Genomic DNA, 27,151 nt, shown 5'->3' with positions numbered 1-27,151 from the left:
GCTTCACTCTGGAGTCTTGTTTCCTCATCTCTAAAATGGGGGTTTCCCTCCAGATCCCATAGACTTTGGTTCTTAGTCTGACACAGTCTGGGTTTGCTGTGAGCGGCCTCCCTGGGTCCTAAAGCAAGGATTAAATGAGAATGAAGAAATACCTGTCTCCTAAAGGGGTTTTAGGATTAAATGAAATTAAAACGTAAACTCCGAAGCACAGAGCTTGCACAATAGTGAGCCTGACCGTGATTGCTTCCATGCAGGGGTTCCAGGCCCCGGTGTGGGGAGGGGGCTGGGGCAGCCGGGGAGCAGGGCACAGCCCGCACCCGGGTCCGGTGGCCTGCCCCGCCCACGTGGGGCCGCGGCCCGTCGAATGACTCGGTGCAACGTGTTGGTGGCAGCGGCGGCGGCTGCGGCTGCGGCTCGGGCTCTTCCGGGCGCCGCAGCTTCCTGCCGAGCACCGCGCAGCCGCCTCCGCCGCGGAAGCCCCGGGTGCAGGCCGCGGCGCCGGTGCGGGACCCGGGCTCGGCCGCGCGCCCCGCGGGGCCCCGGGCCGCCCGACCGCACGATGCGCGCCGCGCCGCCGCCCGGGCCGCTCCTGCCGCTGCTGCTGCTGCTCGCGCTCCTGGCCGCGCCCGCCGCCCGCGCCCGCAGAGCCGAGTCCGCCCCGGCGCCGCCGCAGCCCGAACCCGAGCGCCCACCGCGGCCGTCGCCCGGCCCGGGGCCCGGGAACGCCACCCGGACGGGGTCCGAGGCGCCGGCGGGCGGCGGCGGCAGCTCCAACAGCAGCGGCGACGCCCTGGTGACCCGCATCTCCAGCCTGCTCCGCGACCTGCCCACCCTGAAGGCGGCCGTGATAGTGGCGTGCGCCTTCACCGCGCTGCTCATCGCCTGCCTGCTGCTGCGCGTGTTCAGGTGGGTCCGGCCACCCCTGTCCTTCCCCCGCGGGCCGACGTGGCCCGCCAGCCTGCTGTCACCGCGCGCCCGCCACACCTGCGCGCACAGATGCTCGGGCGCGCGGCTCCGCTCGGGGCCTCGGTGCGCGCCAGCCAGCCCAGCGTCCCGGGCCCTGCTCCGCAGCAGTGCGCTCTGTCCCGTTTCTCCCAATACACAGTTAGAAATGTTCGCCTCTTTTAACGACCGCTGACATGAATACCGGCTTCCTTTGAACTCTCTGCTGATGTTAACGCTAACGGTAGCGCTGCCGATTCTGATAATTCAGTATTTATTTTTACACGAATTTATTTTTATACCCATTTCACGGACGGGGGAGGAAATCTCCGGAGAGGCAGGGTGGCTTATCCAAGTAGACTCAGTGGTGGCGGTAGAATTTGAACCCAGGTCCGTCTGCCTTTAACCTTACCCACCGTGCTGTGCTTCCCTCCCTTGCTCCTTAATGCTCCCCCTTTTTCCTTTTCCTTCATTGTGCTACCAGAAAAAAGCAGTGTCTAGGGCTCAGGGATGTGCCCAGGACATGTGTTGGAGGTGTGCTTTGCACCCGGGATTGGAGCTGGACTCCAGGATGTTGGCGACCCTTGGTGGTCTCAGGGACTTTAGGTTCAGGGAGGCACATGGCTCTCCTAGGCTCCTGCCTGACAGAGCTTGCCTCAGTGAAGACTCACAGGGGCACGAGGGGCCTTGGGGAGGCTCTTGTCAGTTGCTCAAGTTCAGGGAGAAAGTCTGGAAATGAGGAAGGAGGACCTGGGTCCTTGGTGTAGAGATGGGAAAAGCTACCTGGGACGCAAGGAGGACATTTTCCCCAAATGCCTGGGAAATCCTGTTTTTGCAGGAAATGAACCAAGTGTGTCCTGTTGCTCAGGCGGGCCGCTGGGAAATCTGGGTGTGTGTGTGTTATTCACTGCCCACCACCCCCATTCCAAGTGTACACAGTGTGCTTTGCTGTTTGATCAGCTGTTGGAGGTTTGGGGCCAGGGGCTGGCTGTCCAAGGGGGAGCATTTTCAGCACAGGAGTGGAAACCAGACCTGGAAAGGCAGGGTAGGGAGTTATCTGTTGAGGTTTGCTGGTGTTGCTGTGTGACTCTGAGTCAAGGTGTTTCCTTGTGGGTCTGTAGGATTAAAGGCCAGAGGTTCTGAGAAAATGGAAAAGGGGGGGGTGTGTTTCCACATCTGCCTTCCCTATCCCCTGCCCTGACACAGCCCACCTTGTTCCTCACTGCGCTGGCTCCCCTGATGTGCTTTGGGCATTGAATCCCTCCCCCCCCAAATCCTTTCCACTGCCCTCCCTCCTCTGTTTACAAACTTCAGTGGCTCCCTGTGTAGCTATACCTGGGTGTGGCATTCAAGGCTCTTACCAATTGGCCCCAGCCCATCTGGCGGCCATCGGCCAGCCCTTCTGAGCCTCCTGTCACTTGCGTATTTCCTTATGCTCCCTGGAATTGGCCTGTGCTTTCCCACCCCTGGGCCAGTTTCTGCTGCGCACCTGCCGTGACTGCCCCAAGGCCCAGGCTCCTTTCTCTGTGTGGTTTTCTGGACATCCGAGTGAGGCCCTCACTTCCTTTTCTGGCCTGCCCTAGCCCTACGCATCTTCCATACAACCCTTCTCACGTCGTGCTGGGCGGCTGGGTTTAGTGCCAAGCTGCCATACTCAGCAGACAGCCCTGGGCAGCTGGGATGTCCAGTCCCTCCTGGGTTCTCGGTGTCCCGCGCTGACCTGGCGTTCAGCGGAGGCGCCATGGTCCTTTACTGACTTCGGATTGTTCAGTTGGAGTGGCCTTGATGCCTGGAGCAGCTCTGAGCATGGAGGTTTGAAACATTTTGCTCAAAATAGGCCTCTGAGCCTACAAGGCAGTACACTTTTTAAGAAGGCATTTGAACTATTTTGCCAGTCTGCTCCTTATTACTCAGGGGTGGGGGAGAGAAGCAGGCAGCATGTGGCCAGATGTGAGCTGAGTGTTTGGGGTGGGGAGAGCCGGTACTCAGGTCTCGTTGGAGGGTTTGTGCAGTGTCGGAAGAAGGTTCTGATTTCATAGAAGCTGGTGATGTCTATCATCTGCCTCTTCTTCCAGGACAGGTGTTCTTGCTGGGGGGAGTTTGCAGGTGGACCACTGCCACTCTGGTTTGAGGCAGATAGGAACTTAACAGCATTTTATAGCTGGGAAGGGCCTTGAGGGTACACAGTCCCCATGGGCTCCTTTGCGAGGAGAAAGTTACATTCCAGGGAGCAGAGTGAGTTACCCACCAGATTCTCGAACATGCTATAAATCTGTGGCTTAGGCAGGGCCGGTGCCCTGTCTTGCTGGTGGTCTGTACCGTGGCCTCTCAGCGCCTCAGGCCTCCCAACTGCCTGCTGCTCTGGCTGGGTGTCCTGCTTCCGTGTAGTCACTGAGTTCTGGCCATCCCACCCTTCGAGGGACGCTGAGGCTGTCTTGCATGTGCCTGCATGCCTCCCCCATGGAAGCTCCCCCATCTGCGAGAGCTTCTGCCCGGCTTGACTCCCTACCTTGTGTCTGAGTCTTAGCAATAGCCTTCACGGCCCTGCTGTTCCTGCTGCCAGCCTTGTCCCTGCCCCTGTCCATCCTCCCTCTCTGGTCTCGTCCTTCCTCTGCCCACTGATGCCTCCATACACAAGCTCCTTAGTGTGCAATGATACTGGCTCTTTATAAACAGGGCCCGCCTCCCTCTTGAGCCCCTGTGTCGTCAGCCCTGCCTCCTGCTCCCGCCCTGCTGGGCTTCCAGAGGTTCTCCAGAGGGGTCGTGTGGCCTGGGACCTGCAGACCTTGCCCCACTCTCACGCTCTGCCTGAAGTCCCCTCTGCCCTCATGACTACAAGGCCAGCTCCCTCTCTTTGCCCTTGTCTGTTCCCTCTGAGAAGCCTCCTCAGCCAGGGCCCTCTAGTGCCCCCAGAACACGCTGGAGTTCTGAAGTTCTCGTGTGGCGTCGCGACAGGAGACAGTCACTGAACGTGTCCCTCTGTTTTCCAGCGTGGGGGCTCCCAAGGGCAGAGCTGGACCTCGATCATTTGTGTCTCTCTAACACCAGGTGGCCTCCAAGCCCACACTGGTCTAATGAAGATATTTTCAGCAAATGAATGTTGAACACCTAAGTATTTTATGTTACTGATACTCCTCAAAAAGTCCTCTGTGACTAGATGCGTGCCTGGGGCCGGAAGCCTGCGAGGCAGGAATTCGTTTGGCTAGTGGCCCTCCATTTCCTTAACAACGCAGCCCAGGGAGGAAGAGGGTAGGCAGGTTACTGCTTATCAAGCAGCAACCCTAGCCCGTTGTCGTTTTCCCTGAAGGAACCACCTTGCCAGACAACAGAAGAAATGTGGATCGAAGGAAACTGTTAAAACTGAGAGTGTGGAGGGGCACCTGGGTGGCACAGCGGTTGAGCGTCTGCCTTTGGCTCAGGGCGTGATCCCGGTGTTCCGGGATCGATCCCCACATCAGGCTCCTCTGCTATGAGCCTGCTGCTTCCTCTCCCACTCCCCCTGCTTGTGTTCCCTCTCTCGCTGGCTGTCTCTATCTCTGTCGAATAAATAAATAAAATCTTTAAAAAAAAAAAACTGAGAGTGTGGAATGTATATAGTAATGAAAAATATGTATAGATTTAACAAAGTAATTCCATCCCCAAGGTACACACATTTTTCACTGTGATACATCTGCTTTCTTCCAATTTCATTAATTAGAAGAGGAAGCAAAGATGCATGGGCGTGAAGTTCAGAGCAGTTCTGTGTGGTAGGGAAAATATTTTAAAAACCTAAGTATCTAACAGTTGGATCTTGGTTAAATAAGTTAGGGAAAGTATGGAATACTGTTTAGCTGTTAAAAATGATGACGCTGGGGGCGCCTGGGTGGCTCAGTCAGTTGGGTGTCTGACTCTTGATCTCAGCTCAGGTCTAGATCTCAGGGTTGTGAGTTCAAGCCTGCGTTGGACTCTGCACTGGGTATGGAGCCTACTTTAAAAAAAAAATGATGGTGTTGGTCTAATACTATATATTACTGAGTGGAATGGTTTATAAAACAGCACGTGTAGTATGATTTCATTTAAATAATAAATTATACATACAACAGATGTGCTAAGAAATCTGTGTGTGCACATTTGGGCATGTGGGTGATTATTATTTTTCGGGTTATGTTTTTACATGATCTGGACTTCCTTACAATGGACATATGTTCTGTCTGTACAGTCAGCTCCTTGCTGTGTCTTGGGATGTGGCTGAGGCCTGAAGACCTGTATGAGAGCTTCTAGGATGTACATCGACAGGTGGGATTTGGGGGTCCCAGAGCTACTCACTTGATTTTCTTGAGTCTGTGCCAGTTCATCCTTCAGGCTGCAGTGCCATTGTTCCAGTTAGATGGGTGTAATTTGGTCTCTCGTTCATTTGACATTTTCCCCAGTTTCTACTGAGATCGAGCAGCACCCCCTCCCCGTAGTTATTAATCAAGCATATCTCTCCATCTGCAGAATCTTTGACACCTTTTTCATGTATTTGAGTCGTTAAGGAACACTGTTTTAAGACTGGAGACAAAATTGGAAGGAGGGAAACGGAGTTTGCGTGCCTGGCACCCTCTGTGCGTGCGCACGCGTGTGTGTGCACATGTGTGCGTGCGCGCGCACGTCTCTGTGCGCACTTCTGCCCGGCTGGCCGTAGGGCTGTGCCCCCAGGTATGTTACCTGATAGGTTCCTCTGAGAGCTGAAGGGAATCGACGAGGAGGCTGTGTCTCGAAAGTAGAAAACTGCAATTCCTCTGGTTTTTTGATGTTTAGAAATATCTGGTGGGTTGCATGGCGTCAGAGATAACACGACATAAGCCAGTATGGTGCCCCACGTGCTCTGTGAGGTCTCAGTTTACCCTTCGAGACCTGGGAGGAGTCTGACTTCACTCTCCAGGGTCTTCTGAACAGGGTGGAGACCAGGCAGGGAAGCCCCCACCTCCGCCACGACTCTCCTTTCCCCGTGGGGATCCCTTCCCCATCTTGGCGAGGCTCCGAGCTCCGCTGCCCAGGCCACATTTCTCCCAGATCTCTGCTGGCTGCTTTCCCAGCCACTTCTTGTTTCAAAAGCTTTGTAAATCCTCTTATGTGGAAGGAGGGTTTTGGGGCTTCCTGGGGGATGGGGAGGAGGATGAATTCTAGGTGGTTCGACGCTGCCCGGCTGTCACGTGCATCAAAGGCAGAGGTGCGAGCCGCCGAGTCCTGACGATGCTGGGACCCCCGAAGTTCCGTTACTTTCCTAAGCCAGCTCTTTGAAAAGGAACGAAGACTTTCCTGCCCATCCCAGATTCCCCAAATTTCCCATCGTCTGTGTATTTACATTTATAATAAGAACAAATGTTATTTAAGAGAAAACATAACAACTTCCTACTTTTGGGATTTGGGGAAACTTACCCTTCTGACATGGTTTTAGTTATTGCTCGTTAGTATAAGAATATTGTTGTAATAACCTAGAGCCTTGGGCAGAACGCGGTTAGCAAGTTAAGTCCCTTTTTATGAGTTTGAGAGAGACTGGGGAGCTTGTTAGTGTCAGGTCATTTTTGATAATTTGACCAAGGTTTTGAACTGGGGGAAGAGCTATAGAAGTGAAACATGTTTACCCAAATTTTAAATTTTTTAGTGGATTTTCTGCTTTCTTTCTTTTCCAGTTTCATTGCGATAAAGCAGACATACAGCCTGTGCACGTAGCGAGTGTACAGCCTAGTGGTCTGACTTACATTTATTGTGAAATGATTAGCATGGTAAGTTCAGCTAACATCGGCCACCTCATAGAGATAGCCAACAAAAAAAGGGAAAATTTTTTTCCTTTATGATGAGAACTTTTGGGATCTCCTGGTCTAGCAGCTCCCAGGTACACCATATAGCAGCGTTAGCTGTGGTCGTCATGTTTGCCATACACCCCCCGGTACGTATTTGTCTTAGAACTGGAAGTTTGTACCTTTTGGCCACTGTCATCGATTCCCCCCTGTGTTTAATTTTATATACGACAGCGAAGAAAGAGTGTTAAATAAATCTAAGACAGCAAAACTTCAGATTTTTTTTTTTTCAAGAGAGGGTAGAGTGTACCTTTGATTCCGTTTTCCATGAAGTTAAAAAAAAGTCACAGCACACGGGAAACATAAGTTCCCTCCAGTTCTCATCCAGGTTGGATTTTTGCCCCCTTGGGGTCATCTGGCAAGTGTCTGGATACATATATATATTTTTTAAAGATTTCATTTGAGAGGGAGAGAGCACAAGTGGGGGTGGGGAGGGGCAGGGAAGAGGGAGAAGCAGACTCCCCGCTGAGCAGGGAGCCCGATGCGGGGCTCGATCCCAGGACCCTGAGATCAGGACCTGAGCTGAAGGCAGATGCTCAACTGACTGAGCCACCCAGGTGCCCCTGGAGATATTTTTGATTGTCATGACTTGCAGTGAGGAATGCTATTGGCATCCAGTATTTAGAGCCCAAGGATGCTGTAGGACACTGTACGGTGTGCAGGACAGCCCCTTAACAAAGAGCAGTTGAGCCCGAGATGTCAGTAGTGCCAACGCTCCCTGAGAGTCCGGGCTGTGAGGCTGTTGGTCATCGAAAGTGAGCAGTTTACTGAGCCTTTCTGGGCATTCACTGCCCAGCGCTAATTGCTATATATGCCTCCAAGGCCTGTGGGGATATTTAGAAAGACATGGAGTCAACTGAGCCCCTGGGTCCCCTTTAAACAGCTAAGTGTCTTATTGTATTTTAAAATACAGTTCTGAAAACAGATGTAATTTATATCCAACGTTTTGGTCTTGCTTCTGCCTGTAAATGAGGATACAGCCATATGGCCAAAATAATCAGGCGGGTGCATCTGCCTCTGGGCCTCTTTCAAATGTAATTGGTGACTTTTTAACCTGCGTGAGCCTCCCTGGACACGTAGGACCGTGAGTGGAGGAGAAACCTCATGGCTGCTCTTGTTAATGTGCCTGCGAGGACCTGGCACCTGCCACTGATTTCTTCTATCAAATTGTGAAGGGAGAAAAATCCCTCTTTAATTTCACCCTGAGGCCACTTCTGTGGCTTTACCTGTAAACTCTCATGCCCACGAACGCACTGGTTTCGGGGGCTTTGCAAACACAGATCCTACTTGGCACATGAGGAGCATCTAGGGGTGGGGGTCCCCAGAGTTAGTGTCTACATAGCACGCTCCCAGATTTAAGCAGACAAGGCTTCAGGGGTTGTGCTGGTATTTTCGTCTTATGGCTGATGCTTTGGTTCTAACTCTTTGCAGAGGGAATTTCTGGGACCATGAATTTAGAAGCATGTTGTCATGGTTTCACTTACAAAAATCTGTGCTTAATCTAAGGGTGATCTGCCAGGAAGCTGGACTTGGTATTTATTTTCCCGGGGGGGGGGGTGGGGTGGGAGTGGGGGGAGGAAATCCACGCTCACTGGCAAGTGTGAAGCAGAGGAGAGGCCGTGGCATAGAGAGCTCCCCTGACCTCCGTCCCTTCGCTGCATTGTACAGATGACGAAACTGAGGCCCAGGAGGGGGAAGGGTTTATTGAGGTCATCCGGTGAGTTTGCAGGAAAAGCGGAACGTAAGCACAGGTGTTCTGATGCTCAGCTCGGTCCTTTCTGGGCCGCAAGCCATGGTGGGCTGGGGTTTGGTCTGTTCAGCTGGGTCTCCCCAGCCATCAGCCAAGGACCCAGGAGAAAACATGGTTGAAAGGCTCAAGCTTTCTCAAGACCCACTGTAAGCAATGGGGGAACTGCGCTGTGGGGAACGTACCAGAGGCTAAGGAGCTCCTAGTTCAATCTGGGACTGCCCTTGGATGACTCTACTGGGTGGAGAAAAAAAGACTCCAATTCAATTGGGGAATAATGTACCAAAAGTAACACTTGCAAACAAAAGCGTAAATTGCAAAAGGATGCCCCGGGGCGGGGTGGGGGGGGGAGGGCTTTGGCCTGCTCTGGGAAGGAAAATGGGGAGGAAGGGAATTAGGGCTCGGTGCAGGGTAGGGTGAAGAGGTTCTTTGGGACCAGATGGCCCAGCAGGATTTGCTGTGGGGAGGGTTGGAGGAAGTGATCACTGGGGAATCATGATGATGATAATAATAGTAGCCATTGGTATTTATTAAGCCCTTACTGTGTACCAGGCTCCGTACTAAACGTTTTCTGTGTGTTTCCTCATTCCTATGATCAGTGTGCTGCCGGAGTCCCCACTTTACAGATGAGTAAATCAAGGCACAGAGTGGTGAAGTCTTGCTCAAGGCCACGCAGCTGGGGAAGGGCTGGAGTCTGACTTCCGAACCAGCATTCCCCGCCCTGGCCTTGTTGCAGCCGGATTTTGGAAGACACGGATTCTAGCTGGAGGATATGGGGACCTGTCGTGGGTCAGAGGAGCGGATGGGGTAATCACAGTGCTGCTTTTACTGCCCACCCGTGCTAGGGGCTTACTAAGTATTTGCTGAGTGAGTAGGTGAATTGTGGTGTGGCTATGGCCGGGACTCAGGGTGACTGTGGAGAGCCATGGAAGGTGCTGGAAGGACAGGTAGGGAGGCCTGGAGGCTTGAGTGGGTGAAGAGGAGGAGGGAGAGGAGAGTGTCAGGGGGCCCCCGAAGGGCCTGAAGAACAGGGGCGGGGTGAAGGGAATGGTCAGGCAGGGGAGAAGGGGAGGAAGAAGATGGTGTACAGTGAAACTTGCTCACAGAAATGCCAGCCACACAGCTGGACATCTGGGCTTGGGGTGGAGAGGTTGGGAGCTTCTGTGAGAGGTGACTGTCCCTGAAGCGAGGAGTCACGTGCCCAGGCCCCCCCACCACGTGGCAGGGACAGGTGGATGCCGAAAGGGCTATTCATGCCACGAGTCCCAAGGCACGGTGAGCTGAATGTTTCCACGCTGTAGTCGGGTCTGTGGGTCCACCAGCAGTGTCCCTGTTGGTCATCTTGCCACTGCCCTTGAACCAAGGGAGCTGCCCCTGGAGGCTGCCTTCCTTGCTTCCCCCACCTGGCACCTCCTTTAAACACAAGGACGACCCAGCCCTTTGCAAACACACCTGGGGAGCTGGAGGAACAGGTCTTGGTGTATTTGCCGTCGCCATATTGCAGGTGACGCCTCAACAGGTTAAAGCTGGGGTGTGCTGCTTTTGTCTTGGAAGAATTAAAGTTGGATCTGTCCCTCAGGGATCGACAGAGGGCAAGAGAAGCAAGTGTGGAGAGCAGATGGAGGCCAGAAGCTGTGGCGTGATGAAGAGAAGCCCTGAGGCTTGTAATTGAGCTCTTTGGGGTAATGCGCTCCGTCTTGTGGGATCCTGTTTAGATGACCTGTAAACACCCCCGGGCACAATGTGTGTTGTAGGTGGATGTAGGCGTTGGGCTCGGTCAGAAATGACACCACTCTGTTAACCCCAAAGGGGACGGTGCCCACGTGGGGGGAAGTGCTTGGTTGTACAAGTAACGACTGGTACCCCTTCATCCAATGAGCTGCTGGTGAGCAGGTATGAGGAAGCGTGTCGGTTGAACATGCGTGTCATCTCATCTTCCCGGGCTCCTGATTTTTAGTTGACTTGTTCGATGTCGCTCATGCCTGGCATTGCATCCATGACCACAGCCAGGAAACACTTAGGGGTTGCAAACTGAGGGTCCCCAGATACATGTTATGTTTTATTTTGTTCTGATGTGCACAGTGTTTTTTTTTAAACAATGGAGAGGGATGAGAACACTTAAAAATTGGAAGTCTTCACATAAAAAAATCTAGGTCTGATTTCTGGACAGATGGGAATACCTGGAAACACAGGGCCTGCGTTCCGTGTGACAGTAATGGGTGGGTGTCTGTCTTGGCTGGGGTGCTGAACATCTCTCCTTGTGTCTCTGGCTCATTGGTCACCATTTGCCATCCTGTTCGTTCTAATGTTTATGCCACGCCAGACCTGCTTCCCGGGTTTTCTCTGCCTGGGGGGCTCGGGGGCATGGGGGTTTTTGACCGGGTGCTTTGAGTCACAGTGCTTGCCTGGGAGCTGGGTGCTGGAATGGAGGAGCCCTGGCATGGTGGGGAGGGTGGGGAGGGTGCGGCACGAGGACGGGGGCGAGGTGTGGAGGGGCTTCCAGGTGCCTCTGGAAGGCTCTCGCCGTGTTCAGGAGGGCTTGACGGGAGCCGTGTTAGAGTGGGGCCACTGAAGACCTTGGAGGAAAAGCTCTGTCTCTTGTCGCCAAACGTCAGATCTCCAAGAGGTTCATGTTGCATTGCTGTTTACCTCTTTCAGGGGCTTGTTTAAACTGCTTTAAAAGGAAGGTGTTGGGTGGCGTGCAGGCCCGGGCCCAAGGCAGGGCAAGAAGGAAGGTTGTCCTTGGGAATTGTATCCCGGCCGCCTGCCTTGGTGGGAGGCAGTGGTGGCCTCGCTGCCCGAGCTCAGGGCTAAGCCCCAGTCGTTGCCCATTCTCCGGAGACTGCACCGTTGTCCCTGCCTCTCCAGCACCTGCTTCCCTGCAGGGGTGCTGGGAGGTGGGTTTTAGAATTGGGTTCTTTCTTTCTTCAAGTTTACTTAGTTTTCTAGAGAAGGCTCAGTTATGTCATTTAAAAAAAATTATTATTAACCTATAATGTATTCTTTGTTTCCGGGGTACAGGTCTGTGTGGCTCAGTTATGTCTTATGCTCCGAGGATGCAGGTGCGGGGTCAAGGTCAGAGTGAAAAATGGGAAAAGCCTCTGATCCCAGGGCAGAAGCCCCACCAGGCATTAAGGCTGCATGGCATCTCGGCCAGCTGCTGGCAGCTGCTTGATTTGGTGTCGCCCCCAGTTTGTTCTCATTTTCTTTATTAATTTTTCTAAATGTCAAAGGTGACCCGTGCTCTTTGTGACAAGTGGTATGGTTTCAGCAGCATGCTGGTCCTTGAGCTACGGAACTACTTTATTTTTTATTTTTTTACAGATAGACATATGTTTTTTATTTTTATTTATTTTCTAAGACTATTTATTTGACACAGAGAGAGAGAGAGAGCACACAAGAAGGGGGAGTGGGAGAAGGAGAAGCAGGCTCCCCGCGGAGTCCGGGTTCCATCCCAGGACCCTGGGATCATGACCTGAGCGGAAGGCAGATGCTTAACGTGCTGAGCCACCCAGGCGCCCCCTACGGAAATACTTTAATGGGATTGAAAATGAAATCAGCTAGGGTGGAAGGAAGGTCCCGCTGCTGGGTTTGGCTCCCAAAGTCACCCGATGCGACAGTTGCAGCCTTTAGGCGGAGCAGAGGGACCCCTGGGCCAGCTCCAGGAAAGAGCAGGCCTGACACGTGCCTGCTGCATTTACAAATGTTATTTTAATTACTGACTTCGAATCTTACTTCCTTGTTTGCTCATTTTAAAAATAGGTACTGTATTCACATGGTTCAGAATTCCTGCAGAGCCAAAGAATGTATTGTGAATAATCTTCTCACTTCTTGTCCCCTCGGCCACCGCGCCTCTTTCTTTGGATGCTGTCGGTTTCCTGTGACTCTTTCCAGAGATTTTAAAAGTATAGGAATGAATGTAACATATGTACATACGCATGTAAATATATATATCTTTCCTTATTTTTAATAACAGCTTTGTAAGATAGAATTCCCGTATCCTACGATTCACCCATTTAAAGTGTCCCGATTCATGGTTTTTAGTGTGTGCAGAGTTGTGCCCCATCACCCCAATCTATTTTATTTTATTTTATTATTTTTTGAATTTTTAAAAAAAGATTTATATTTATTTATTTGGCAGAGAGAGAGAGAGCACAAGCAGGGGGAGCAGCAGAAGGAGGGGGAGAAGCAGGCTCCCCTCTGAGCAAGGAGCCCGATGCGGGACTCGATCCCAGGACCCTGGGATCATGACCTGAGCTGAAGGCAGATGCTTAACTGACTGAGCCACCCAGGCACCCACACCCCAGTCAATTTTAGAAGATTTTCATCAACTCTTTTTTTTTTTTTTTAAAGATTTTATTTATTTATGTGACAGAGGGAGACAGCCAGCGAGAGAGGGAACACAAGCAGGGGGCGTGGGAGAGGAAGAAGCAGGTTCATAGCGGAGGAGCCTGATGTGGGGCTCGATCCCATAACGCCGGGATCACGCCCTGAGCCGAAGGCAGACGCTTAACCGCTGTGCCATCCAGGCGCCCCGATTTTCATCAACTCTTAAAGAAACTCTAAGCCCATCAGCAGAACCCCCATCTCCCTCCCAACCCCCAGGTTTGGGTAAACACTCAATTAGGATCCATTTCCCTTCATACTCCTCTTTTCCAGAATTTTCCTGGCTATTCTTGTTACCTTTTAAAAAATTTTCCTTCTCTGAGCTTTGGGATCAACCTGTCTAGATTGCCCCACAAAAATCTGTCCGTGTTTTATTGGATTTAATTAAACTGGTAGATTCATTTCGGAGCCTTGACATCAGTATGGAGGTTGAAACTTTCTTGTCCAAAGCACGGCGTGCCCTCTTTTCATTGACAAAGTCTTCTATTGGTTGCTTTTGGTGGTGTCAGGAGACGGCCAGCCGCCAAAAGCCCTCGCAGTTGGACTTCCTGCTGCCTGAGAGCGCCCGCTCTGAGGGTGTGAGGATACCGGGTATCTCAGCTGAGTTTCCTCCTCCCTTGTTGGAGGTTCTAGGATGGGGTGGACCTAGATTTGAGTCCCACTTGTGGGTCAGGTCACTCAGTGCTTCCGGTTTTTGTTTCCTTGACTCCATGACGCCTCGCTGGCTGGAGGCTCCAGTAAGACTGTGTGTGTGATGCCTGCACTGAGCGTGCCCATCATGGTGGCTGCCATCACTGTCACCCTAGTGGAGCAATGATGCAAGATGGCCACATGGGTTTCAGAGTCACACGAAGATGGTGCCCCACGGTGGGGGCCATGCCCATCAGTGGAGATCACAGGAGTCAAGAAGGGGGACACCTGACTTTTGTGGGGTGTCCCGGGAAGGCCTTATTGGGGAAATGGGAAAGCTGTGACCCCATAGGTTGGTTGGGGCAGGGAGGCACCATGGGCATCCGTCACCAGAACCCCAACTGAACCTGGCGAGTGGTAGAAATGGATATGAAATTAACATTCAGGCCAGCGAGTCGCCCAGAGGCACTTAACGAAGGAATTGCACAGCTGAGGTCAGAACCCCATCTCTGGACGTGCAGTCTGTGGATCTGAGTGCCGTACCCCCAGCCCTTAAGGGTCTGGCTGTGTTCCTCTCGGTGGGGGAGGGCTAGGGCGGAAGGCCTCCCTCCATGCTGGCCTGCTGAGCTCCGATGCTCGGCTCCCGGCCTTTGTGTTTGTGCAGGCGGAGCAGGCCGGGGCTCATTGGGAAACCCATCTCTGACCAGCTGCTGAAAGGGCCTTTGAGTAAACACATCCTCTGGCTTTAGGATTACATTTCAGAGCACAAGAATCTTGAACGTCTCCTCTGTCTTGTTAGAAATGTGTGTTTTGGCTCCGGTGGAAGGATCCTTTGTCTCTTAGAACTTCTCCGGTCTTGCCTGTTCCTGTGAAGCACAATGCGAACATTTACTTAAAACCACCATTTGCCATCTCTTCGTTGAGGCCACCTGCTATAAGGGGACCTTGTTCCAGGAAGGAGAAACTGTGTCAAGGGGCCGAGCTGTGGAGCACGGGCCAGCTACGTCTTTGCGCTCCTCTGATTCCTGAGTCTCCTTCTTTAGCCGGAAGCTCTATGCCCACAGTTTTGGCAAGCGGCTCTCCTGCCTGGTCTCCCCCACCCCCACCCCGTCCACCCCCGCGTATGTCTGGGTTATGAACTCAGGTCTGACTCTACACCTGGGCTCTAGAACCAGGAGTCTAGAGCTTTCTTCCTCAGGCTGCTGAGCGAGGGGAGGGCCGTGTCCTCAAGCTGACCCACTGTCCCTGGAGAGACTCAGGAGACTTCAGAGTCTTTGTGGCCATGTGGCCTTTGCCTTTTCCTCAGGCTGGTGTGCTTATCAACAGCCCCGTGGGAAGGAGTCACCAGGGTGTTTGTCTTCTTGGGAAACCTGTTCCCCTGGCGGCCCTAAGCAAAACTTCTTGTGATATTGTCACTGAGGCACTTGGTACGTGTGGTTCTTTGTTTCTAGAGCAGGGATGCGTCCTCGGCTTTGAAAGGGTTTGACGAAATGAGAAGATTATACTCTAAGGTGGCGGTCTTACCATTAGAAAGTCGGAGAACCCCAAGACAGCATGTATGGTTAGTGTTAGCTCGCATCCTGCTGCACCTGCCTTCGGTCCTTCGGGACCCTGCGGTGCTTCAGATTCTCTATGTTGTATGTGCCAGAAACCCCGGCCAGGCTGGCTTTGTAGCTGTCGCGGAGGGCTGGCTTTATAGTAGATTCGGAACTTGGTTTCTCTCCCTCCCCATCTGCCTTCTGCCATGTTGGTTTTCTTTCTCCCTTTCTTTCTCTCTCCCTCTCTTTCTTCCTTCCTCCCTTCCTCCCTTTTTTTTTAAAAAAAGATTTTATTTACTTGCTTGAGAGAGAGTGAGAGAGAGAGAGCACAGAGGGAGAGGGAGAAGCAGACTCCCTGTTGAGCAAAGCGCCCAATGCGGGGCTTGATCCCAGGACCCTGGGATCATGACCTGAGCTGAAGGCAGACACTTAACTGACTGAGCCACCCATTTGCCCCCTATTTTCCATTTCTAGAAGGTGGCAAGATAGCTTACTTCATCTGGGTCTCAAGGTCAGTGGGTGGAGCATTTATTGTCCCTGTTCCCAGCCTTGCTAGCAAGGGGCCATTGGCTCTGATTGGTCCCCACTCCCGCCCCTCTTGTCAGAGCCTGGGGGTGGAAACACACTGATTGGCTCAGGCTTCAGTCCTGTGTCCACTCCTGGAGCTGGGGATGTGGTCAATGGCCAGGCCTCCTCAACTGCAGGGACGAGGTGGGAAGGGGATTCACCCAGGCCACCAAAAATACAGAGGGCGAAAGGAGGGAGGAGGTGGAGGCTGGCCTGCCTCAAAGCAACTCACGTCCTAAGGAAGCCACGATTCAGAAAGAGCTTATTAGAAGTGTGTGCAGATCAGTTTGAAGTAGGAGTGTGTGAGCTGTGTTAAGTGGCAAATTCCAGAGAGTCTGATGGGGGCAGAGAGTTTCTTGGCATTAACGTTGAGTGGGGTGGAGTCTGGTGGGGGTGCGGAGTGGGGTTGCAGCTGGGAGTGAGCAGGGAAGTAGCAAGAGCCAGCTGGCGCCTTGCCTCTTGGCCGGCATGGGTGGTTCAAGGTGACCACTGGGGAGCTTTGTCTGGGGCAGCCTTTGGCCTTGGCCATGGGGATATCAACCCCTCTGAGCCTTCTTTTCCTCAGTGGTGAGGCAGACAGCAGCACCTTATAGAGCGATTTGTAAGTTTTACACGTGATCCTATGTGTAAATGGCTTCGCTGGCCCCCAGCAAGAGCTCAGTTGTTATGAACTAGTATTAATTTGAAAAGACGGGTTAGAGTGTCCACGCTCAGGGAGGACAGAGCAAGACTTGGCCAGGTTACTTAGAGTGGAGAGATGTCCATTTTCTGTTTTCCCACATGCTCCCTTTCCAGGGCAGGATGGCCCTGTTCTCCAACCCCAGGGCAGTTAGAGTCTGCAGGAAGGGCTCATGGACTGTTTAGACATTTCCCCACTTCTGACTCGCATGCAGCTACGGAAGGAGGGGTCGCCTTCTATGGGGAGAAATATGTGGGGAGCCTCCCATCCTGCCCCCTCTGAGGGCAGCGTGTCACGCAGTGACCACCCAGCTACCTGCCCGCCCGTGAAGGCACTCGTCTGTGGAGGCCTCTGCCAGTGAGCCTGAGTCTCTTCGACTTCTCACAGGTCCCGGTTTCCCTGTTAACACGCCCCACAGCGGACAGTGACGTGGCTTCTTGTTTGTGAAGGGTTTTTGTGTCTGAGAGGTTGATCATTTGAAATGTAATTTCTTCAGCTTATTAGGTCAAAAATGGCATTTAAAGCATGAATTAGGGCTCTTGCTAATGGCCTTTTGCACTAGTCAGGGTTCTCTAGTGAAACAGGAACAAGAAGATAGACACACACACACACACAGAATGTATGTCAATATATGACACATGAATTATATTATTAGTACATTAATTAAATTAATAATTTGTATTAATATAATCAGTAGATTAAGACACATTTTTTGAGTAATTGGCTCACGAGATTATGGAGGCTGACAGGTTCCAAGATCTGCAGGGTGAATGTGCAAGGTAGAGACCCAACAGCTTACAGTGGTGTAAGTTCCCCTCCCAAGGCTGGCAGGCCTGAGACCCAAGAAAAGCTAATGTTTCAGTTTAAGTCTGAAGGTAAGGAAGAAACAAACAAAAAACAATGTCCCAGCTCAAAGGCAGTCAGGCAGGAGGCACTCTCCTACTTGTGGGAGGATCAGTCTTTATATTCTGGTCAGGCCTTCAACTGATTGGATGAGGCCCACCACACTGAGGAGGGCAGTCTGCTTTACTTAGCCTGCCAATTTGAATGTTAATCTCACCCAGAATCACCATCACAGACACACCCAGAAATAATGTTTGATGAAATGTCTGGACACCCTGTGGCCCAGTCAAGTTGACATATGAAATTAATCACCATACCTTTTATCTTGGGGTTGAAAATTCTTTCCTGAGGTCGTGTGGTTGGAATGGTTGGCATTAAAGCAAGTAGGCTGTGACCTTCTGGAGGCTGGTGGTGTTTTCCAGCTTGTCCCTTGGGTAACTGTTCAAGGATCTTATTTTAAACTAAATAGGTTAATTTTCTCATGACAAGAACAATCAGGAAGAAGGGAGGTGATTTTATCAGTTGATAGGGATCCACTCCTATGAAGCAGAGCTAAAGTCAAAGCCTCCGGAACCTTCTTCCAGGGTCAGCAGTCAGTCCCGCCCCAGGGCCAATGACTAAACTAGGTTTTGAGTTCCAAGGGCACAACGAGGTTTTCAAATCAGAATTTGCATTTTCTAGGCTTCACGATACCTGAGCAAGAATTACAAACAGCACTGTGACCCCTCAGCCTGAAACCATTGGGGTGTCCGTCTCTTGGGGTGTCCATATGGGGCTTTCTCAAGTCCTCAGGGTCACAGGACACCTCCTTTTCTATCAGAGAACCCTAGGAGCAGGTCCTTTGGTTGTATAGGGCGCTTTATGCCAAAGACACAGATACAGATAAATACATATTTTTCCCGTGTAGATGACACTTCTCATGTTTTTGGTAAAGCACACGAGGTAAGACAAGAACAATTTGCTGTTGTGAAGAAATCACGAGAAACCTGACAGTGAGCTTCTCATGTCATCATTGTACCAACTGACCAAAGAATTTCTGTGTGCTGGGGACAGAGAGATCTTGTGTGTGTCTTGGATGTGGTCACCACGTGGGAACAGCTTACAGTCTGCAGGAGCATAGGATTCTTCAGTGTCCCGTTAATGATTTTTGGGGGGGAGGGGCTTGGCTGGTTTCTCATCGTATCAGATACACTCAAAAAGGAGGAGGGAAACCATAGACTATGAGGCATTTGGGAAAACGTTCGAGATCTTGGAAAACAAATGCAAAGAGCATCGGCAGTCATGATAATAGTATTCTTCCCCGTGGCGTCATAAACTTTCAGCCCTGCCCTGATAAATCTTGCATCCTTCCTGCAGAGCGGCAAACGCCAGAGACTGAAGCCCTTGTCTTAGCACTTTCCCTGTGGCCCACAGTGGCCCTTTACCATCCCAGAGGTAAAAGCTTAGTATTATAACTCACTATCCTCGTAAATCCTCACGATGGAAACAGTATTGACTTGTTTTGACAAGTCCCTGTCATCCGAAGGAGGCTGGAGCGCTCCTGTTTGTTTATTACTAGCAGTAATTTTTGCGGAGGGTCTCCTGTGTGCAGGCTGCTTGCACGCACCATCTCATTTAATCCTCTCTTGCCTGTGAGGGACAAATCCTGTCCGTATCCTACATTATTTAGGAGGAAACCGAGGCTTAGGGAGATGAGCTGACTTGCCTGAGATCACACAGGTAGAGGGTGCCCGAGCCCGGACCCGGATCCCAGCGGGTTGGCCCCCGGGTGCTGCTGTCTATGGCCCCTGTGCTGGGAGCAGTGATGCACGGACACAGCGGGGCCAGGTTGAGGGTGAGGGAGCAAGGGCACGAGGGCACAGGTGTGTCAGGCCCATGCAGACGCAGCGCCGGATCCTGTCTTCATTGAGACAAGGGTCATTGCAGATTTTCTTTGCATTAGTTTTGCCCTTTGGAAAATATTGCATTGGGGTATTTATTATTTATCTCAATGACCGGGGTTTGCAGTGCTCAGGGCAGGCATAATCATCTCCACTTTGTGGGTGAGGACCGGGAGGGCTAGCGAGGTCAGGAGTCCGTAGAGGTCCCATGGCTGGAAGGGACGGAGATGGAACGTTGGCCAGGGCTTCTGGGAGCCGGCTGGAGGGCAGCCTGACTTACCTGTGGGGGTTGTAGCGTTTTCAGGAATGTGCGTCTCTTCTTCCAGGTCGGGAAAGAGGTTGAAGAAGACCCGCAAGTATGACATCATCACTACTCCCGCCGAGCGCGTGGAAATGGCCCCACTGAATGAGGAGGATGACGAGGATGAGGACTCCACAGTATTTGACATCAAATACAGGTAAGGGGTGGGGACAGCAGCTCCCTCCTGGGCTCTCGGGCATTCAGGTGGTAGGATGGTTCACCCTGGAAGACAACGCGAGGCCAGGTGTGGTGTCCATGTGTCCTTGTTCTTTGGTCATGTGTTTGACTTTGGGGCGTTCTGCTTATGGAGGGAACTGCTTTGATCCTTCCTAGAACACGCAGCCCCCAGAAAGGCAGCAGAAATGCTTGCAGAGAACTGTTTTTTCCCACTTTTCCCGGATGTGAATGCTGGAGAAATGTACATGAAGAAAAGGGGGGCTGGATGTCAGACAGCAGGCTTGTCATGTGCTGCAGGGGGCAGGGGTGGGGGGTGGGGGACCAGGTCCAAGCAGCCGAAGGTGCCGCACGTGGGGCACGCAAATGGACACTTCTCTTTCAGCCTCTCTGAAACTCGTGGCTGAGAGCATGGGGTGGGGGTGGCTCCTTGGATGGAATCGACTGATGAGCTCCAAAGGCAGGGGTGTGAGCTGAAGGCAGCCCGTGGGAAAGTCAGAATGACTTTGTGACTTTGGGGTTGTGGTTTGGTTTTTGGATCCTTTCGGAGTGTCCTTCGGACATGTGAGATTCTCACTGTAAGTCTGGGGGCGAGCGTAGTTTAGAGACAAGGGCTCAAAGCCTCGAAGAAGAGGAAGCTGTCTGCCCAATGTTCTTGTTATTACCAACAAAGGGGAGCCACAAATCCAGGCTGGACCCCATCCTGAGCTTTCCCTGCCGGAGTTCTCCAGAGAAACAGAACCACTTGAAAGATTTATTTTAAAAGTCCAAGTCTGAAGGTCTGAGAACCAGGAGAGTCAGTGGTATAGGTCCCGGTCCAAGTGTGGGAGAAGACCAGTGTCCCGGCTTGAAAACAGTCAGCAAGGAGAGGGAATTCTGTCTTACCCACCTTTTGTACTATTCAGGCCTCCAACTGATTGGACGAGGCCCACCCCCACCAGAGAGGGCAATCTACTTCACTCAGCCTACTGATAAAATTGTTAATCTGCCCGAGAAACACCTTCACAGACACACTCAGAATAGTGTTTGACCAACTCTCTGGGCACGCCGTGGCTCAGTCGGGGTGACACGTAAGGTTAACCAGCACACGCAGCTTCCCCATGCTCGAGGAGGCGGGTCTTTCCCACCTCTCCTGACTTGTTATCAGCATGACCTTGGCCATTCTTGACCCTTCTACGTAAATCAGTTGTCAGATGCAACAAAACAATGTTTGGGATTTTTGACTCCATGTATCAGTTTAAGGGGAATCAGCCCCTTTATGAGAACCCTTCCAATCTACGAACAGGGGTGACTTTCCATTTATTCAGGTATTTAAAAAAATGTCTTTCAGGACTTTCAAAAATTTCTCCATAAATATTTTATAAGTTTTTGTTAGATATATTCCCAGATATATTAGCTATATTACCATATATATATATATATATACACCATATATATAAAAATATATATAAATATATATGTAAATATATATATATTTGTTATGTATCTCCAAGTATAAATATATATATGTGTGTGTGTATGTGTATATTTTTAACCTAAAAATACTATTTTATCATCATGTCTGAAAAAAATGGCTGCACTATCATGTGTATATTCATACCAGTATTAGAAACAAAGTTTGTGAATGAATCACACCTAAATTTTATTAAGAACAGGTAAACATTAAAACATGGATTGCTTATTGTAGATGGCAGAGCAAACCATTAGCTGTAATTTGCACGTTAGGTAAATAGCCCTCTTTGAGTAGAATCAAAACAATCAGTGATATTCAGCCGTACGACAACGTAATACACACATAAGAAAGTTAGTGATTGTATTGGTTTTATTGCTTAGCCACTTTATCTGTCTCACACTGAATGCACAGAAATAAAACATAATGTGAAGAAAACTATGTCCTCATTATTACTCACGGTGAAAAGGGCCTGTTGCATCCTGCAGGCCTGGGAGTATCACACGATGGGGAGCACGCGAGGGCTTACGTGGATCAGTGTGTTGATTCCGAGACGCTAAATAGAGTCTCATCCATATTTGGTGAGTGAACCAAGGGTGGAAGCCTCAGGTCTCACTGAACAGGAAGAGACCCTCCCAGAGAAATAGAAGTACCCGTCCATCCAGATAGTCTGTGTTCAGACTCGTCCTTGGGCGCACGGTGGTGGAGGGGCCCTCTCTTGAGTACGCGGATACACGAGCTATCGTGGTCTAAGACTGCTGGCTTGGTATTGTGTCTGGTGTCAGGAAAAGAAGGTACATGTTGAAACCACCGTCAGATTAAGAAAATGCACAGCTCGTCTTAGTTCTTCAAACAATGGAGGACGCGCCTTTTCTAGGCTGACAGTTGGTGCTGTGTGGATGCTGGGACTTTGTTAGCGATTTGCAGATGGGCCATAAGGCAGCGGAAGCCATCATGACGGGCATTATGTCTCTAGTACCTACTGATCTCTTCACTGCACGTCTGTCCCTTTTGACCACCTTTCCCCACGTCCCGAACCCTCAGCCCTCTGCCTCAAACTACCAGTCTGACCTTTTCCTGTGAGTTGTTGTTGTTGTTGTTGTTGAGATTCCACACGTGAGTAAGACCATGCAGTGTAGTCTTTCACCATCTGGCTTATGTCACTGAGCATAGTGGCCTCAAGGTCCATCCATGTAATTGCACATGGCAGGATTTCCTTCTTTTTTTATCCTGAACAATACTCCATCATGTACGTATACCCCATTTTCTTGATCTGTTCATCTGTCGACGGACACTCTGGTTGTTTCCGCGTCCCGGCTGTTGTCAACAGTGCTGTGGTGAGGACAGCGCGGCAGAGATCTCTTCAACCTGGTGATTTTGTTTCTAAAAGAAAATGATTAAATTGAACCACCTGGTAGATGTTAAGGTAACAGATTCCTCCTTGTGGTTTTTGAAAGTCTGAGTTTTCTCCCTGGTCTGTTGTAAGGGCAAGAGCAGGTAAGAAAACGGGTCTCGAAGCACGCTCCGGAACATTGTCGTTGGCACCCCTCCACACACGGCTGGTTGGTTATTTGTTTATTTATTTGTTTGTTTGTTTATTTATTTATAAGATTTTATTTATCCATTTGAGAGAGAGAGCATGAGTAGGGAGAGGGGCAGAGACAGAGGGAGAAGCAGACTCCTTGCTGAGCAGGGAGCCTGGCAAGGGCCTCAGTCCTGGGAGTCAGGGATCTTGACCTGAGCTGAAGGCAGACGCTTAACCGACTGAGCCCCCCAGGTGCCCTGCATGGTGATTTTGAATACAGGAATTACCTTAAGCCCCTCACGCATCTTGATGTCTCTCCTGCACCCACATTCTAACACATTCTGGGGGTGAAGGAGAGACATCAAGGTGCGTGAGGAACCTAAGGTCCCATGGGACTTAGGTCCCAGCACATCCGTTTGGGTTGACCTTCTGGTGCAGATCATCAGGCCCTAGTGGACCCCTGTGTCCTGCAGGTTCAATCTCCATGCCCAGGCTTCTGCTTCCAGGGCTGCTCGCTTCTCTCTGCTGGCACTTTGGGGACAGCTTCAAAGACCAGTTCCTCTGCAAGCTACTGTCACAGGATTTGTGACCATGTCTCCTAAATGACTTAAAAAATATAGTTTTCTTACTTTTTGTTTATGGTGTCTGGAATTTTGGTTGATTTTTTTAAATGCTGTTTTTTTTTTTTTTTTTTAACAAATCCAGCTACCTTGCCAAACTCTCATTAATTTTAGTAGCATAAATGGGAATTTGGGGATTTTCTGTGTAGATATATCAACCTGTTCTAATAAGATCCCCCCCCCGATCCTTCAACATTTTATCTCCTTTTTAAGCCTTTTTGTACTCACTCTCGGCCTCTAAGTCATTGTTAAATATAAGTGATAATAATAGACATTCTGTCTTATTCTTTTTTCAAAAGATTTATTTATTTTTTAGAGAGAGAGAAAGAGAGAAGGAGCGTGGAGTGGGGAGGGGCAGAGGGAGAGAATCTCAAGCAGACTCCCCACTGAGGGCAGAGCCTGACATGGGGCTCAATCTCATGACCCCGAGATCACAACCAGAGCTGAAACCAAGAGTCAGACGCTTACCCAACCGCGCCACCCAGGCGCCCCTCATTCTGTCTTATTCTTTACCTTAAAGGGTGTGCTTCCCATACTGAGGGTGGTGTTCGCTGTAGGATTGTAGAATTTCTTTTCTGGGAAGTTTCTCTCCATTCCTAGTTTGCTAATGTCAAATTTTATTGAAATGCTTTTTCTAGCTCTATCGAGAGGGTCATTGTTACCTTCAATCTGTTAAGGTGGTGAAATTGTATTCATCTACTTTTCTGAATTTTTTTCAACTTTTCTGATATTGAACCAGCTTTGCATCTGTGTGATAAAATGGGCTTGCTCATGGTTGTGTTGTCCTTTCCTACACATCGCTACCTTTTAGTTTGCTGATATTTTGTTTAGGACTTTCTTGGTTCTCTGAGCGACCAAGATTGGTTTTCTTTCTCGTACTTTGTGATGTCTTTATCAGGCTTCGGTAAGAGTTTTTAGTAGTAAAAGAAGTTTTCCTGATAAAACAAGTTAGGGTATGTTCCTTATTTTCCAACCCCCTGGATCCTGATGCTTTCTTAGTACAAGACTTTTTAAAAAACTACTGATGCTCGGTTCTTTGAATAGTGATAGGACTCCGTAGTCTTTATCTGTTTCTCTTTGGGTCAGTTTTGATGGGTTGTATTTCTCGGATTTTGTCCACTTCATCTAAGTTTTCAAATGTATTGTCCTAAAGTTGTTCACAGCATTCGCCTGTCTTTTAAATCTTGGTAACATGTAGACATCGTCCCCTTTCCATTCTTAACATTGCTTGTGTTTGCCTTTTCTCTTTTTCCTTGATCAGTCTTGCTGGAAGTTTGATTTTATTTGTCTACACAAAGAACCATGTTTTGGCTTCACCGATTTGCAACTTGAGTTGATTTCTACCCCCCTTCCTTTTTTTCTTTCTCTTATTAATACAGGATTTATTTGTCTTCCCTCTGTCAAACTCTGAGCCAACCACTTTCCTATTCCTGAGGTATAGGAAAAGGAACATACAGGGCTGATGAGACACGGGAGAGAGACCTATGGGAGGTGGAGACGGCTTTTTGACATGACGCAGAGGATGAGAAAGGCCAACAGCAGGCACTAGAGCCCCATGGCCTCCAGGAGGGCAAAGCCCAGAATGGCGTTGGGAAGGAGCTGTTGCTTCAGAGAGGGGTTCCTGGCATAACCAATGATGAGGCTCCCAAACACAGTCCCAATTCCAGTCCCAGAGCCAGCCACCTACCGTGGCAGCCCCAGCGCCAATGAACTTGGCTGCTGTGACGATGTCCCATGAAAGGGCGCTGGTTTGGAAACTGCAGCTGGGAATGTGTGAGGTCAGGGGGCATGGGGCTGCCCAGCTGCTGGGGCTGTCCTCTGTCAGCAGTTCTGGTGGTTTTCACACCGCTGCAGACAGTGATCCGTTCAGCAGCTGAGAGGTGCTCCTGAGAAGATGGACTTTGCAGAGGCGTCCATTTTCAGGCGCTGAGGGTTGGCAGGGGAGCTGCTCTCCCTGCGGAGAAGGCAGACGGGGCCCGGGGCCCTGCCTCCCTTCCTTAAGCTTTCTTTGGGTGTGTTTCCAACGTCTTCCATTGAGCATTTAGAAAATTGAGTGTTTAGCTTTTATTTTCAGCTTTTCCTGGGGTCGGCATTTTGGCTGCCTCCCACAGGCTTTCCTTATCGCCAGGCCCTCCCCCGCCTCCCTGTTTGTTGAACTTCAAGTAGCTCCTGGTAGAATTTTGTGTTGTTCGTGGGTTCAAATGGTATCAGGATGCGAGTGAACTTGGAGCGGGGTCATGAGATGCAAGACTGCTCCAGTCCTCACGCCCAAAGGCGACTGACCATTTAGGAAGACCGAACAACAGCGTTCTTGAGTGCAGGTGTAATGTATGCTGTGGACACGACAGACAAGAGAAAGGAAACATAAAATTACCTGTAATCTCACTGCTTAACGATAACCACTAGAGTGTGTGTGAGTACGTCTCTGTGAATTTTCTTTTCTTTTCTTTTCTTTTTTTTATAGAAGTAGGACCGTGTTACACATGCTGTGTTGCGATCGTTTTCCACCTGAACGACACATTACAACTTTATAGGTCAATAAGTTTGAAAGAACAAGAATTTTAAGACCCGTTTTATGTTCGGTTTCGTGTTTTTGAGAACTTCCTTGTCTGCACCTGATAATCTGCTCACAGGTACTTAGACATTTTCTGCTTAGACATAGCTCGGCTAAATACTGGGGTTCCCTCTGGGAAACAGACTACATTTAAGTCGATGCGGCTGAATCGGGGACCTTGGGTTATTTTACGAGTGAGCGCGAAGAGGAAAATCGTGTTCTTGGCACGAGGGAGCGAGGCAGTAACTCGGTTCATACTGTTGCACGTGCATTTTTTGATAACGTTTTGTGACTTAGAGCCTGGACGCATCAGCCAGGCGGGAAATGGGGAGAAGGTGGCCAGGGCAAGGCGTCTGTGCAGAGCCCTCTTTTTAGGCTCGGACGCACGTGGGATGCTCTAATCCGTGAGGTAAGACCTCCGCTGTTTAGGGCCTGATGCGGTGGGGGCTGGTCGGGGGAGGGCAACAGAGTCTGTAGAAATGAATTTCCAGCTCTGCACTTGAAAAGGCTAATTAGAGGAAAGAAATGATGGCTACACAGATTACCGAGAGCCCTGGGGTTTTGAAATGATTCCATATTTCACAAGGCGTTGGAGTCCTGGCTGTTTGTGCTCTGAGCTTGGTTGGCCCAGCGTGCAGCTGTGGCTGATATTTCGGGTCTCTTATGCACCCCTGCTTTATTACAGGGGACTTCTGTGATCCCCTCTAGGTGTTCCCCGCAACGTGAGGCAGATGCTGCCCTTCCCGCCCTTTGCCCGTGGGTGGTGTTGGCAGCTGTGACAAGTGCAGCCCGCAGGTGGAGGCTGCTGGGAGTCTGGGAGACACACCTTTCCTCCCCACTCTGCCGCTTAGGTTTGGAAAAGATGTGGCCTGTGGGAATACAGTCATGCATTCTAGAAATGCCTGCCTCCCACCCTCTCCGGGCTAGGGCTTCCTGTGGGAATCTCCTTAGAAACCGATGAGATTTGTGACGCCGGGCGCCGTGCCTGGCATCTTGTCTTTGGAACAGAGGGCGTCGGGTGGCTGTTTGCAGCACATGGCCCTTGGAGGTGAGGCTGGAGAGCAGGAGAAAAACAGATTGACTCGCTTGTCCTAGACGGAGGCCCGGGGCTCAGAGTCCCCAGGGACACCCTGTGGCGGTGGCTGAGTGCACTCAGCGCAGGGCCTTCTGGAAGGTTGGGCTCAGAAGGCCCTTCTGCCTATCCCGTGCTTCCTCATCTTCTGGAACGAAGGTTCGGGGGTGAGGAGTGAAGCTGTTAGGAGCATCAACCTGTGGACAGCTGTGGAGGTGATGGGTGTCATGAGCTTCTGAGGCCTGGAAGGAATCGGGGACCCGCCGGCCCCTCCCCCACCGAGGATGCCCGAGTGTCCTACCCGAACCTGAAACGGGAGCAGGGTCCTCCCCGGACCAGTCGGAATGAAGCTCTGCCCGTCCCCTTCCTTGCAGGATGCCGAGCTTGGGTGTGTAAAATGGACATGTCATGAGGCCCTTTT

At 50.7% G+C, this 27,151-nt stretch overlaps 1 protein-coding gene across 2 annotated transcripts in view; it reads left to right on the top strand.

Moving 5' to 3' along the window:
* Window positions 1-442: 442 nt before the first annotated feature.
* The window catches only part of FAM174B (family with sequence similarity 174 member B), a 30,936-nt gene continuing 4,227 nt past the window's right edge, over window positions 443-27,151 (top strand). The window contains exons 1-2 of one of the 2 annotated variants that reach the window (XM_087856658.1): window positions 443-906; window positions 19,361-19,496. In XM_087856658.1, coding sequence (XP_087712784.1) covers window positions 560-906; window positions 19,361-19,496 — 483 coding nt within the window. In that variant the 5' untranslated portion in view covers window positions 443-559. Of the gene's footprint in view, window positions 907-19,360; window positions 19,497-27,151 lie in introns of those variants that run through there. The other variant, XM_087856657.1, reaches the window with a different exon arrangement.

The sequence above is a fragment of the Ursus americanus genome, chromosome 28 (genome assembly GCF_024610735.1).
Source record: "Ursus americanus isolate L20-20 chromosome 28, mUrsAme1.1.p, whole genome shotgun sequence".
NCBI lineage: Eukaryota > Metazoa > Chordata > Mammalia > Carnivora > Ursidae > Ursus > Ursus americanus.
This window is presented reverse-complemented; position numbering and strand designations above follow the sequence as displayed.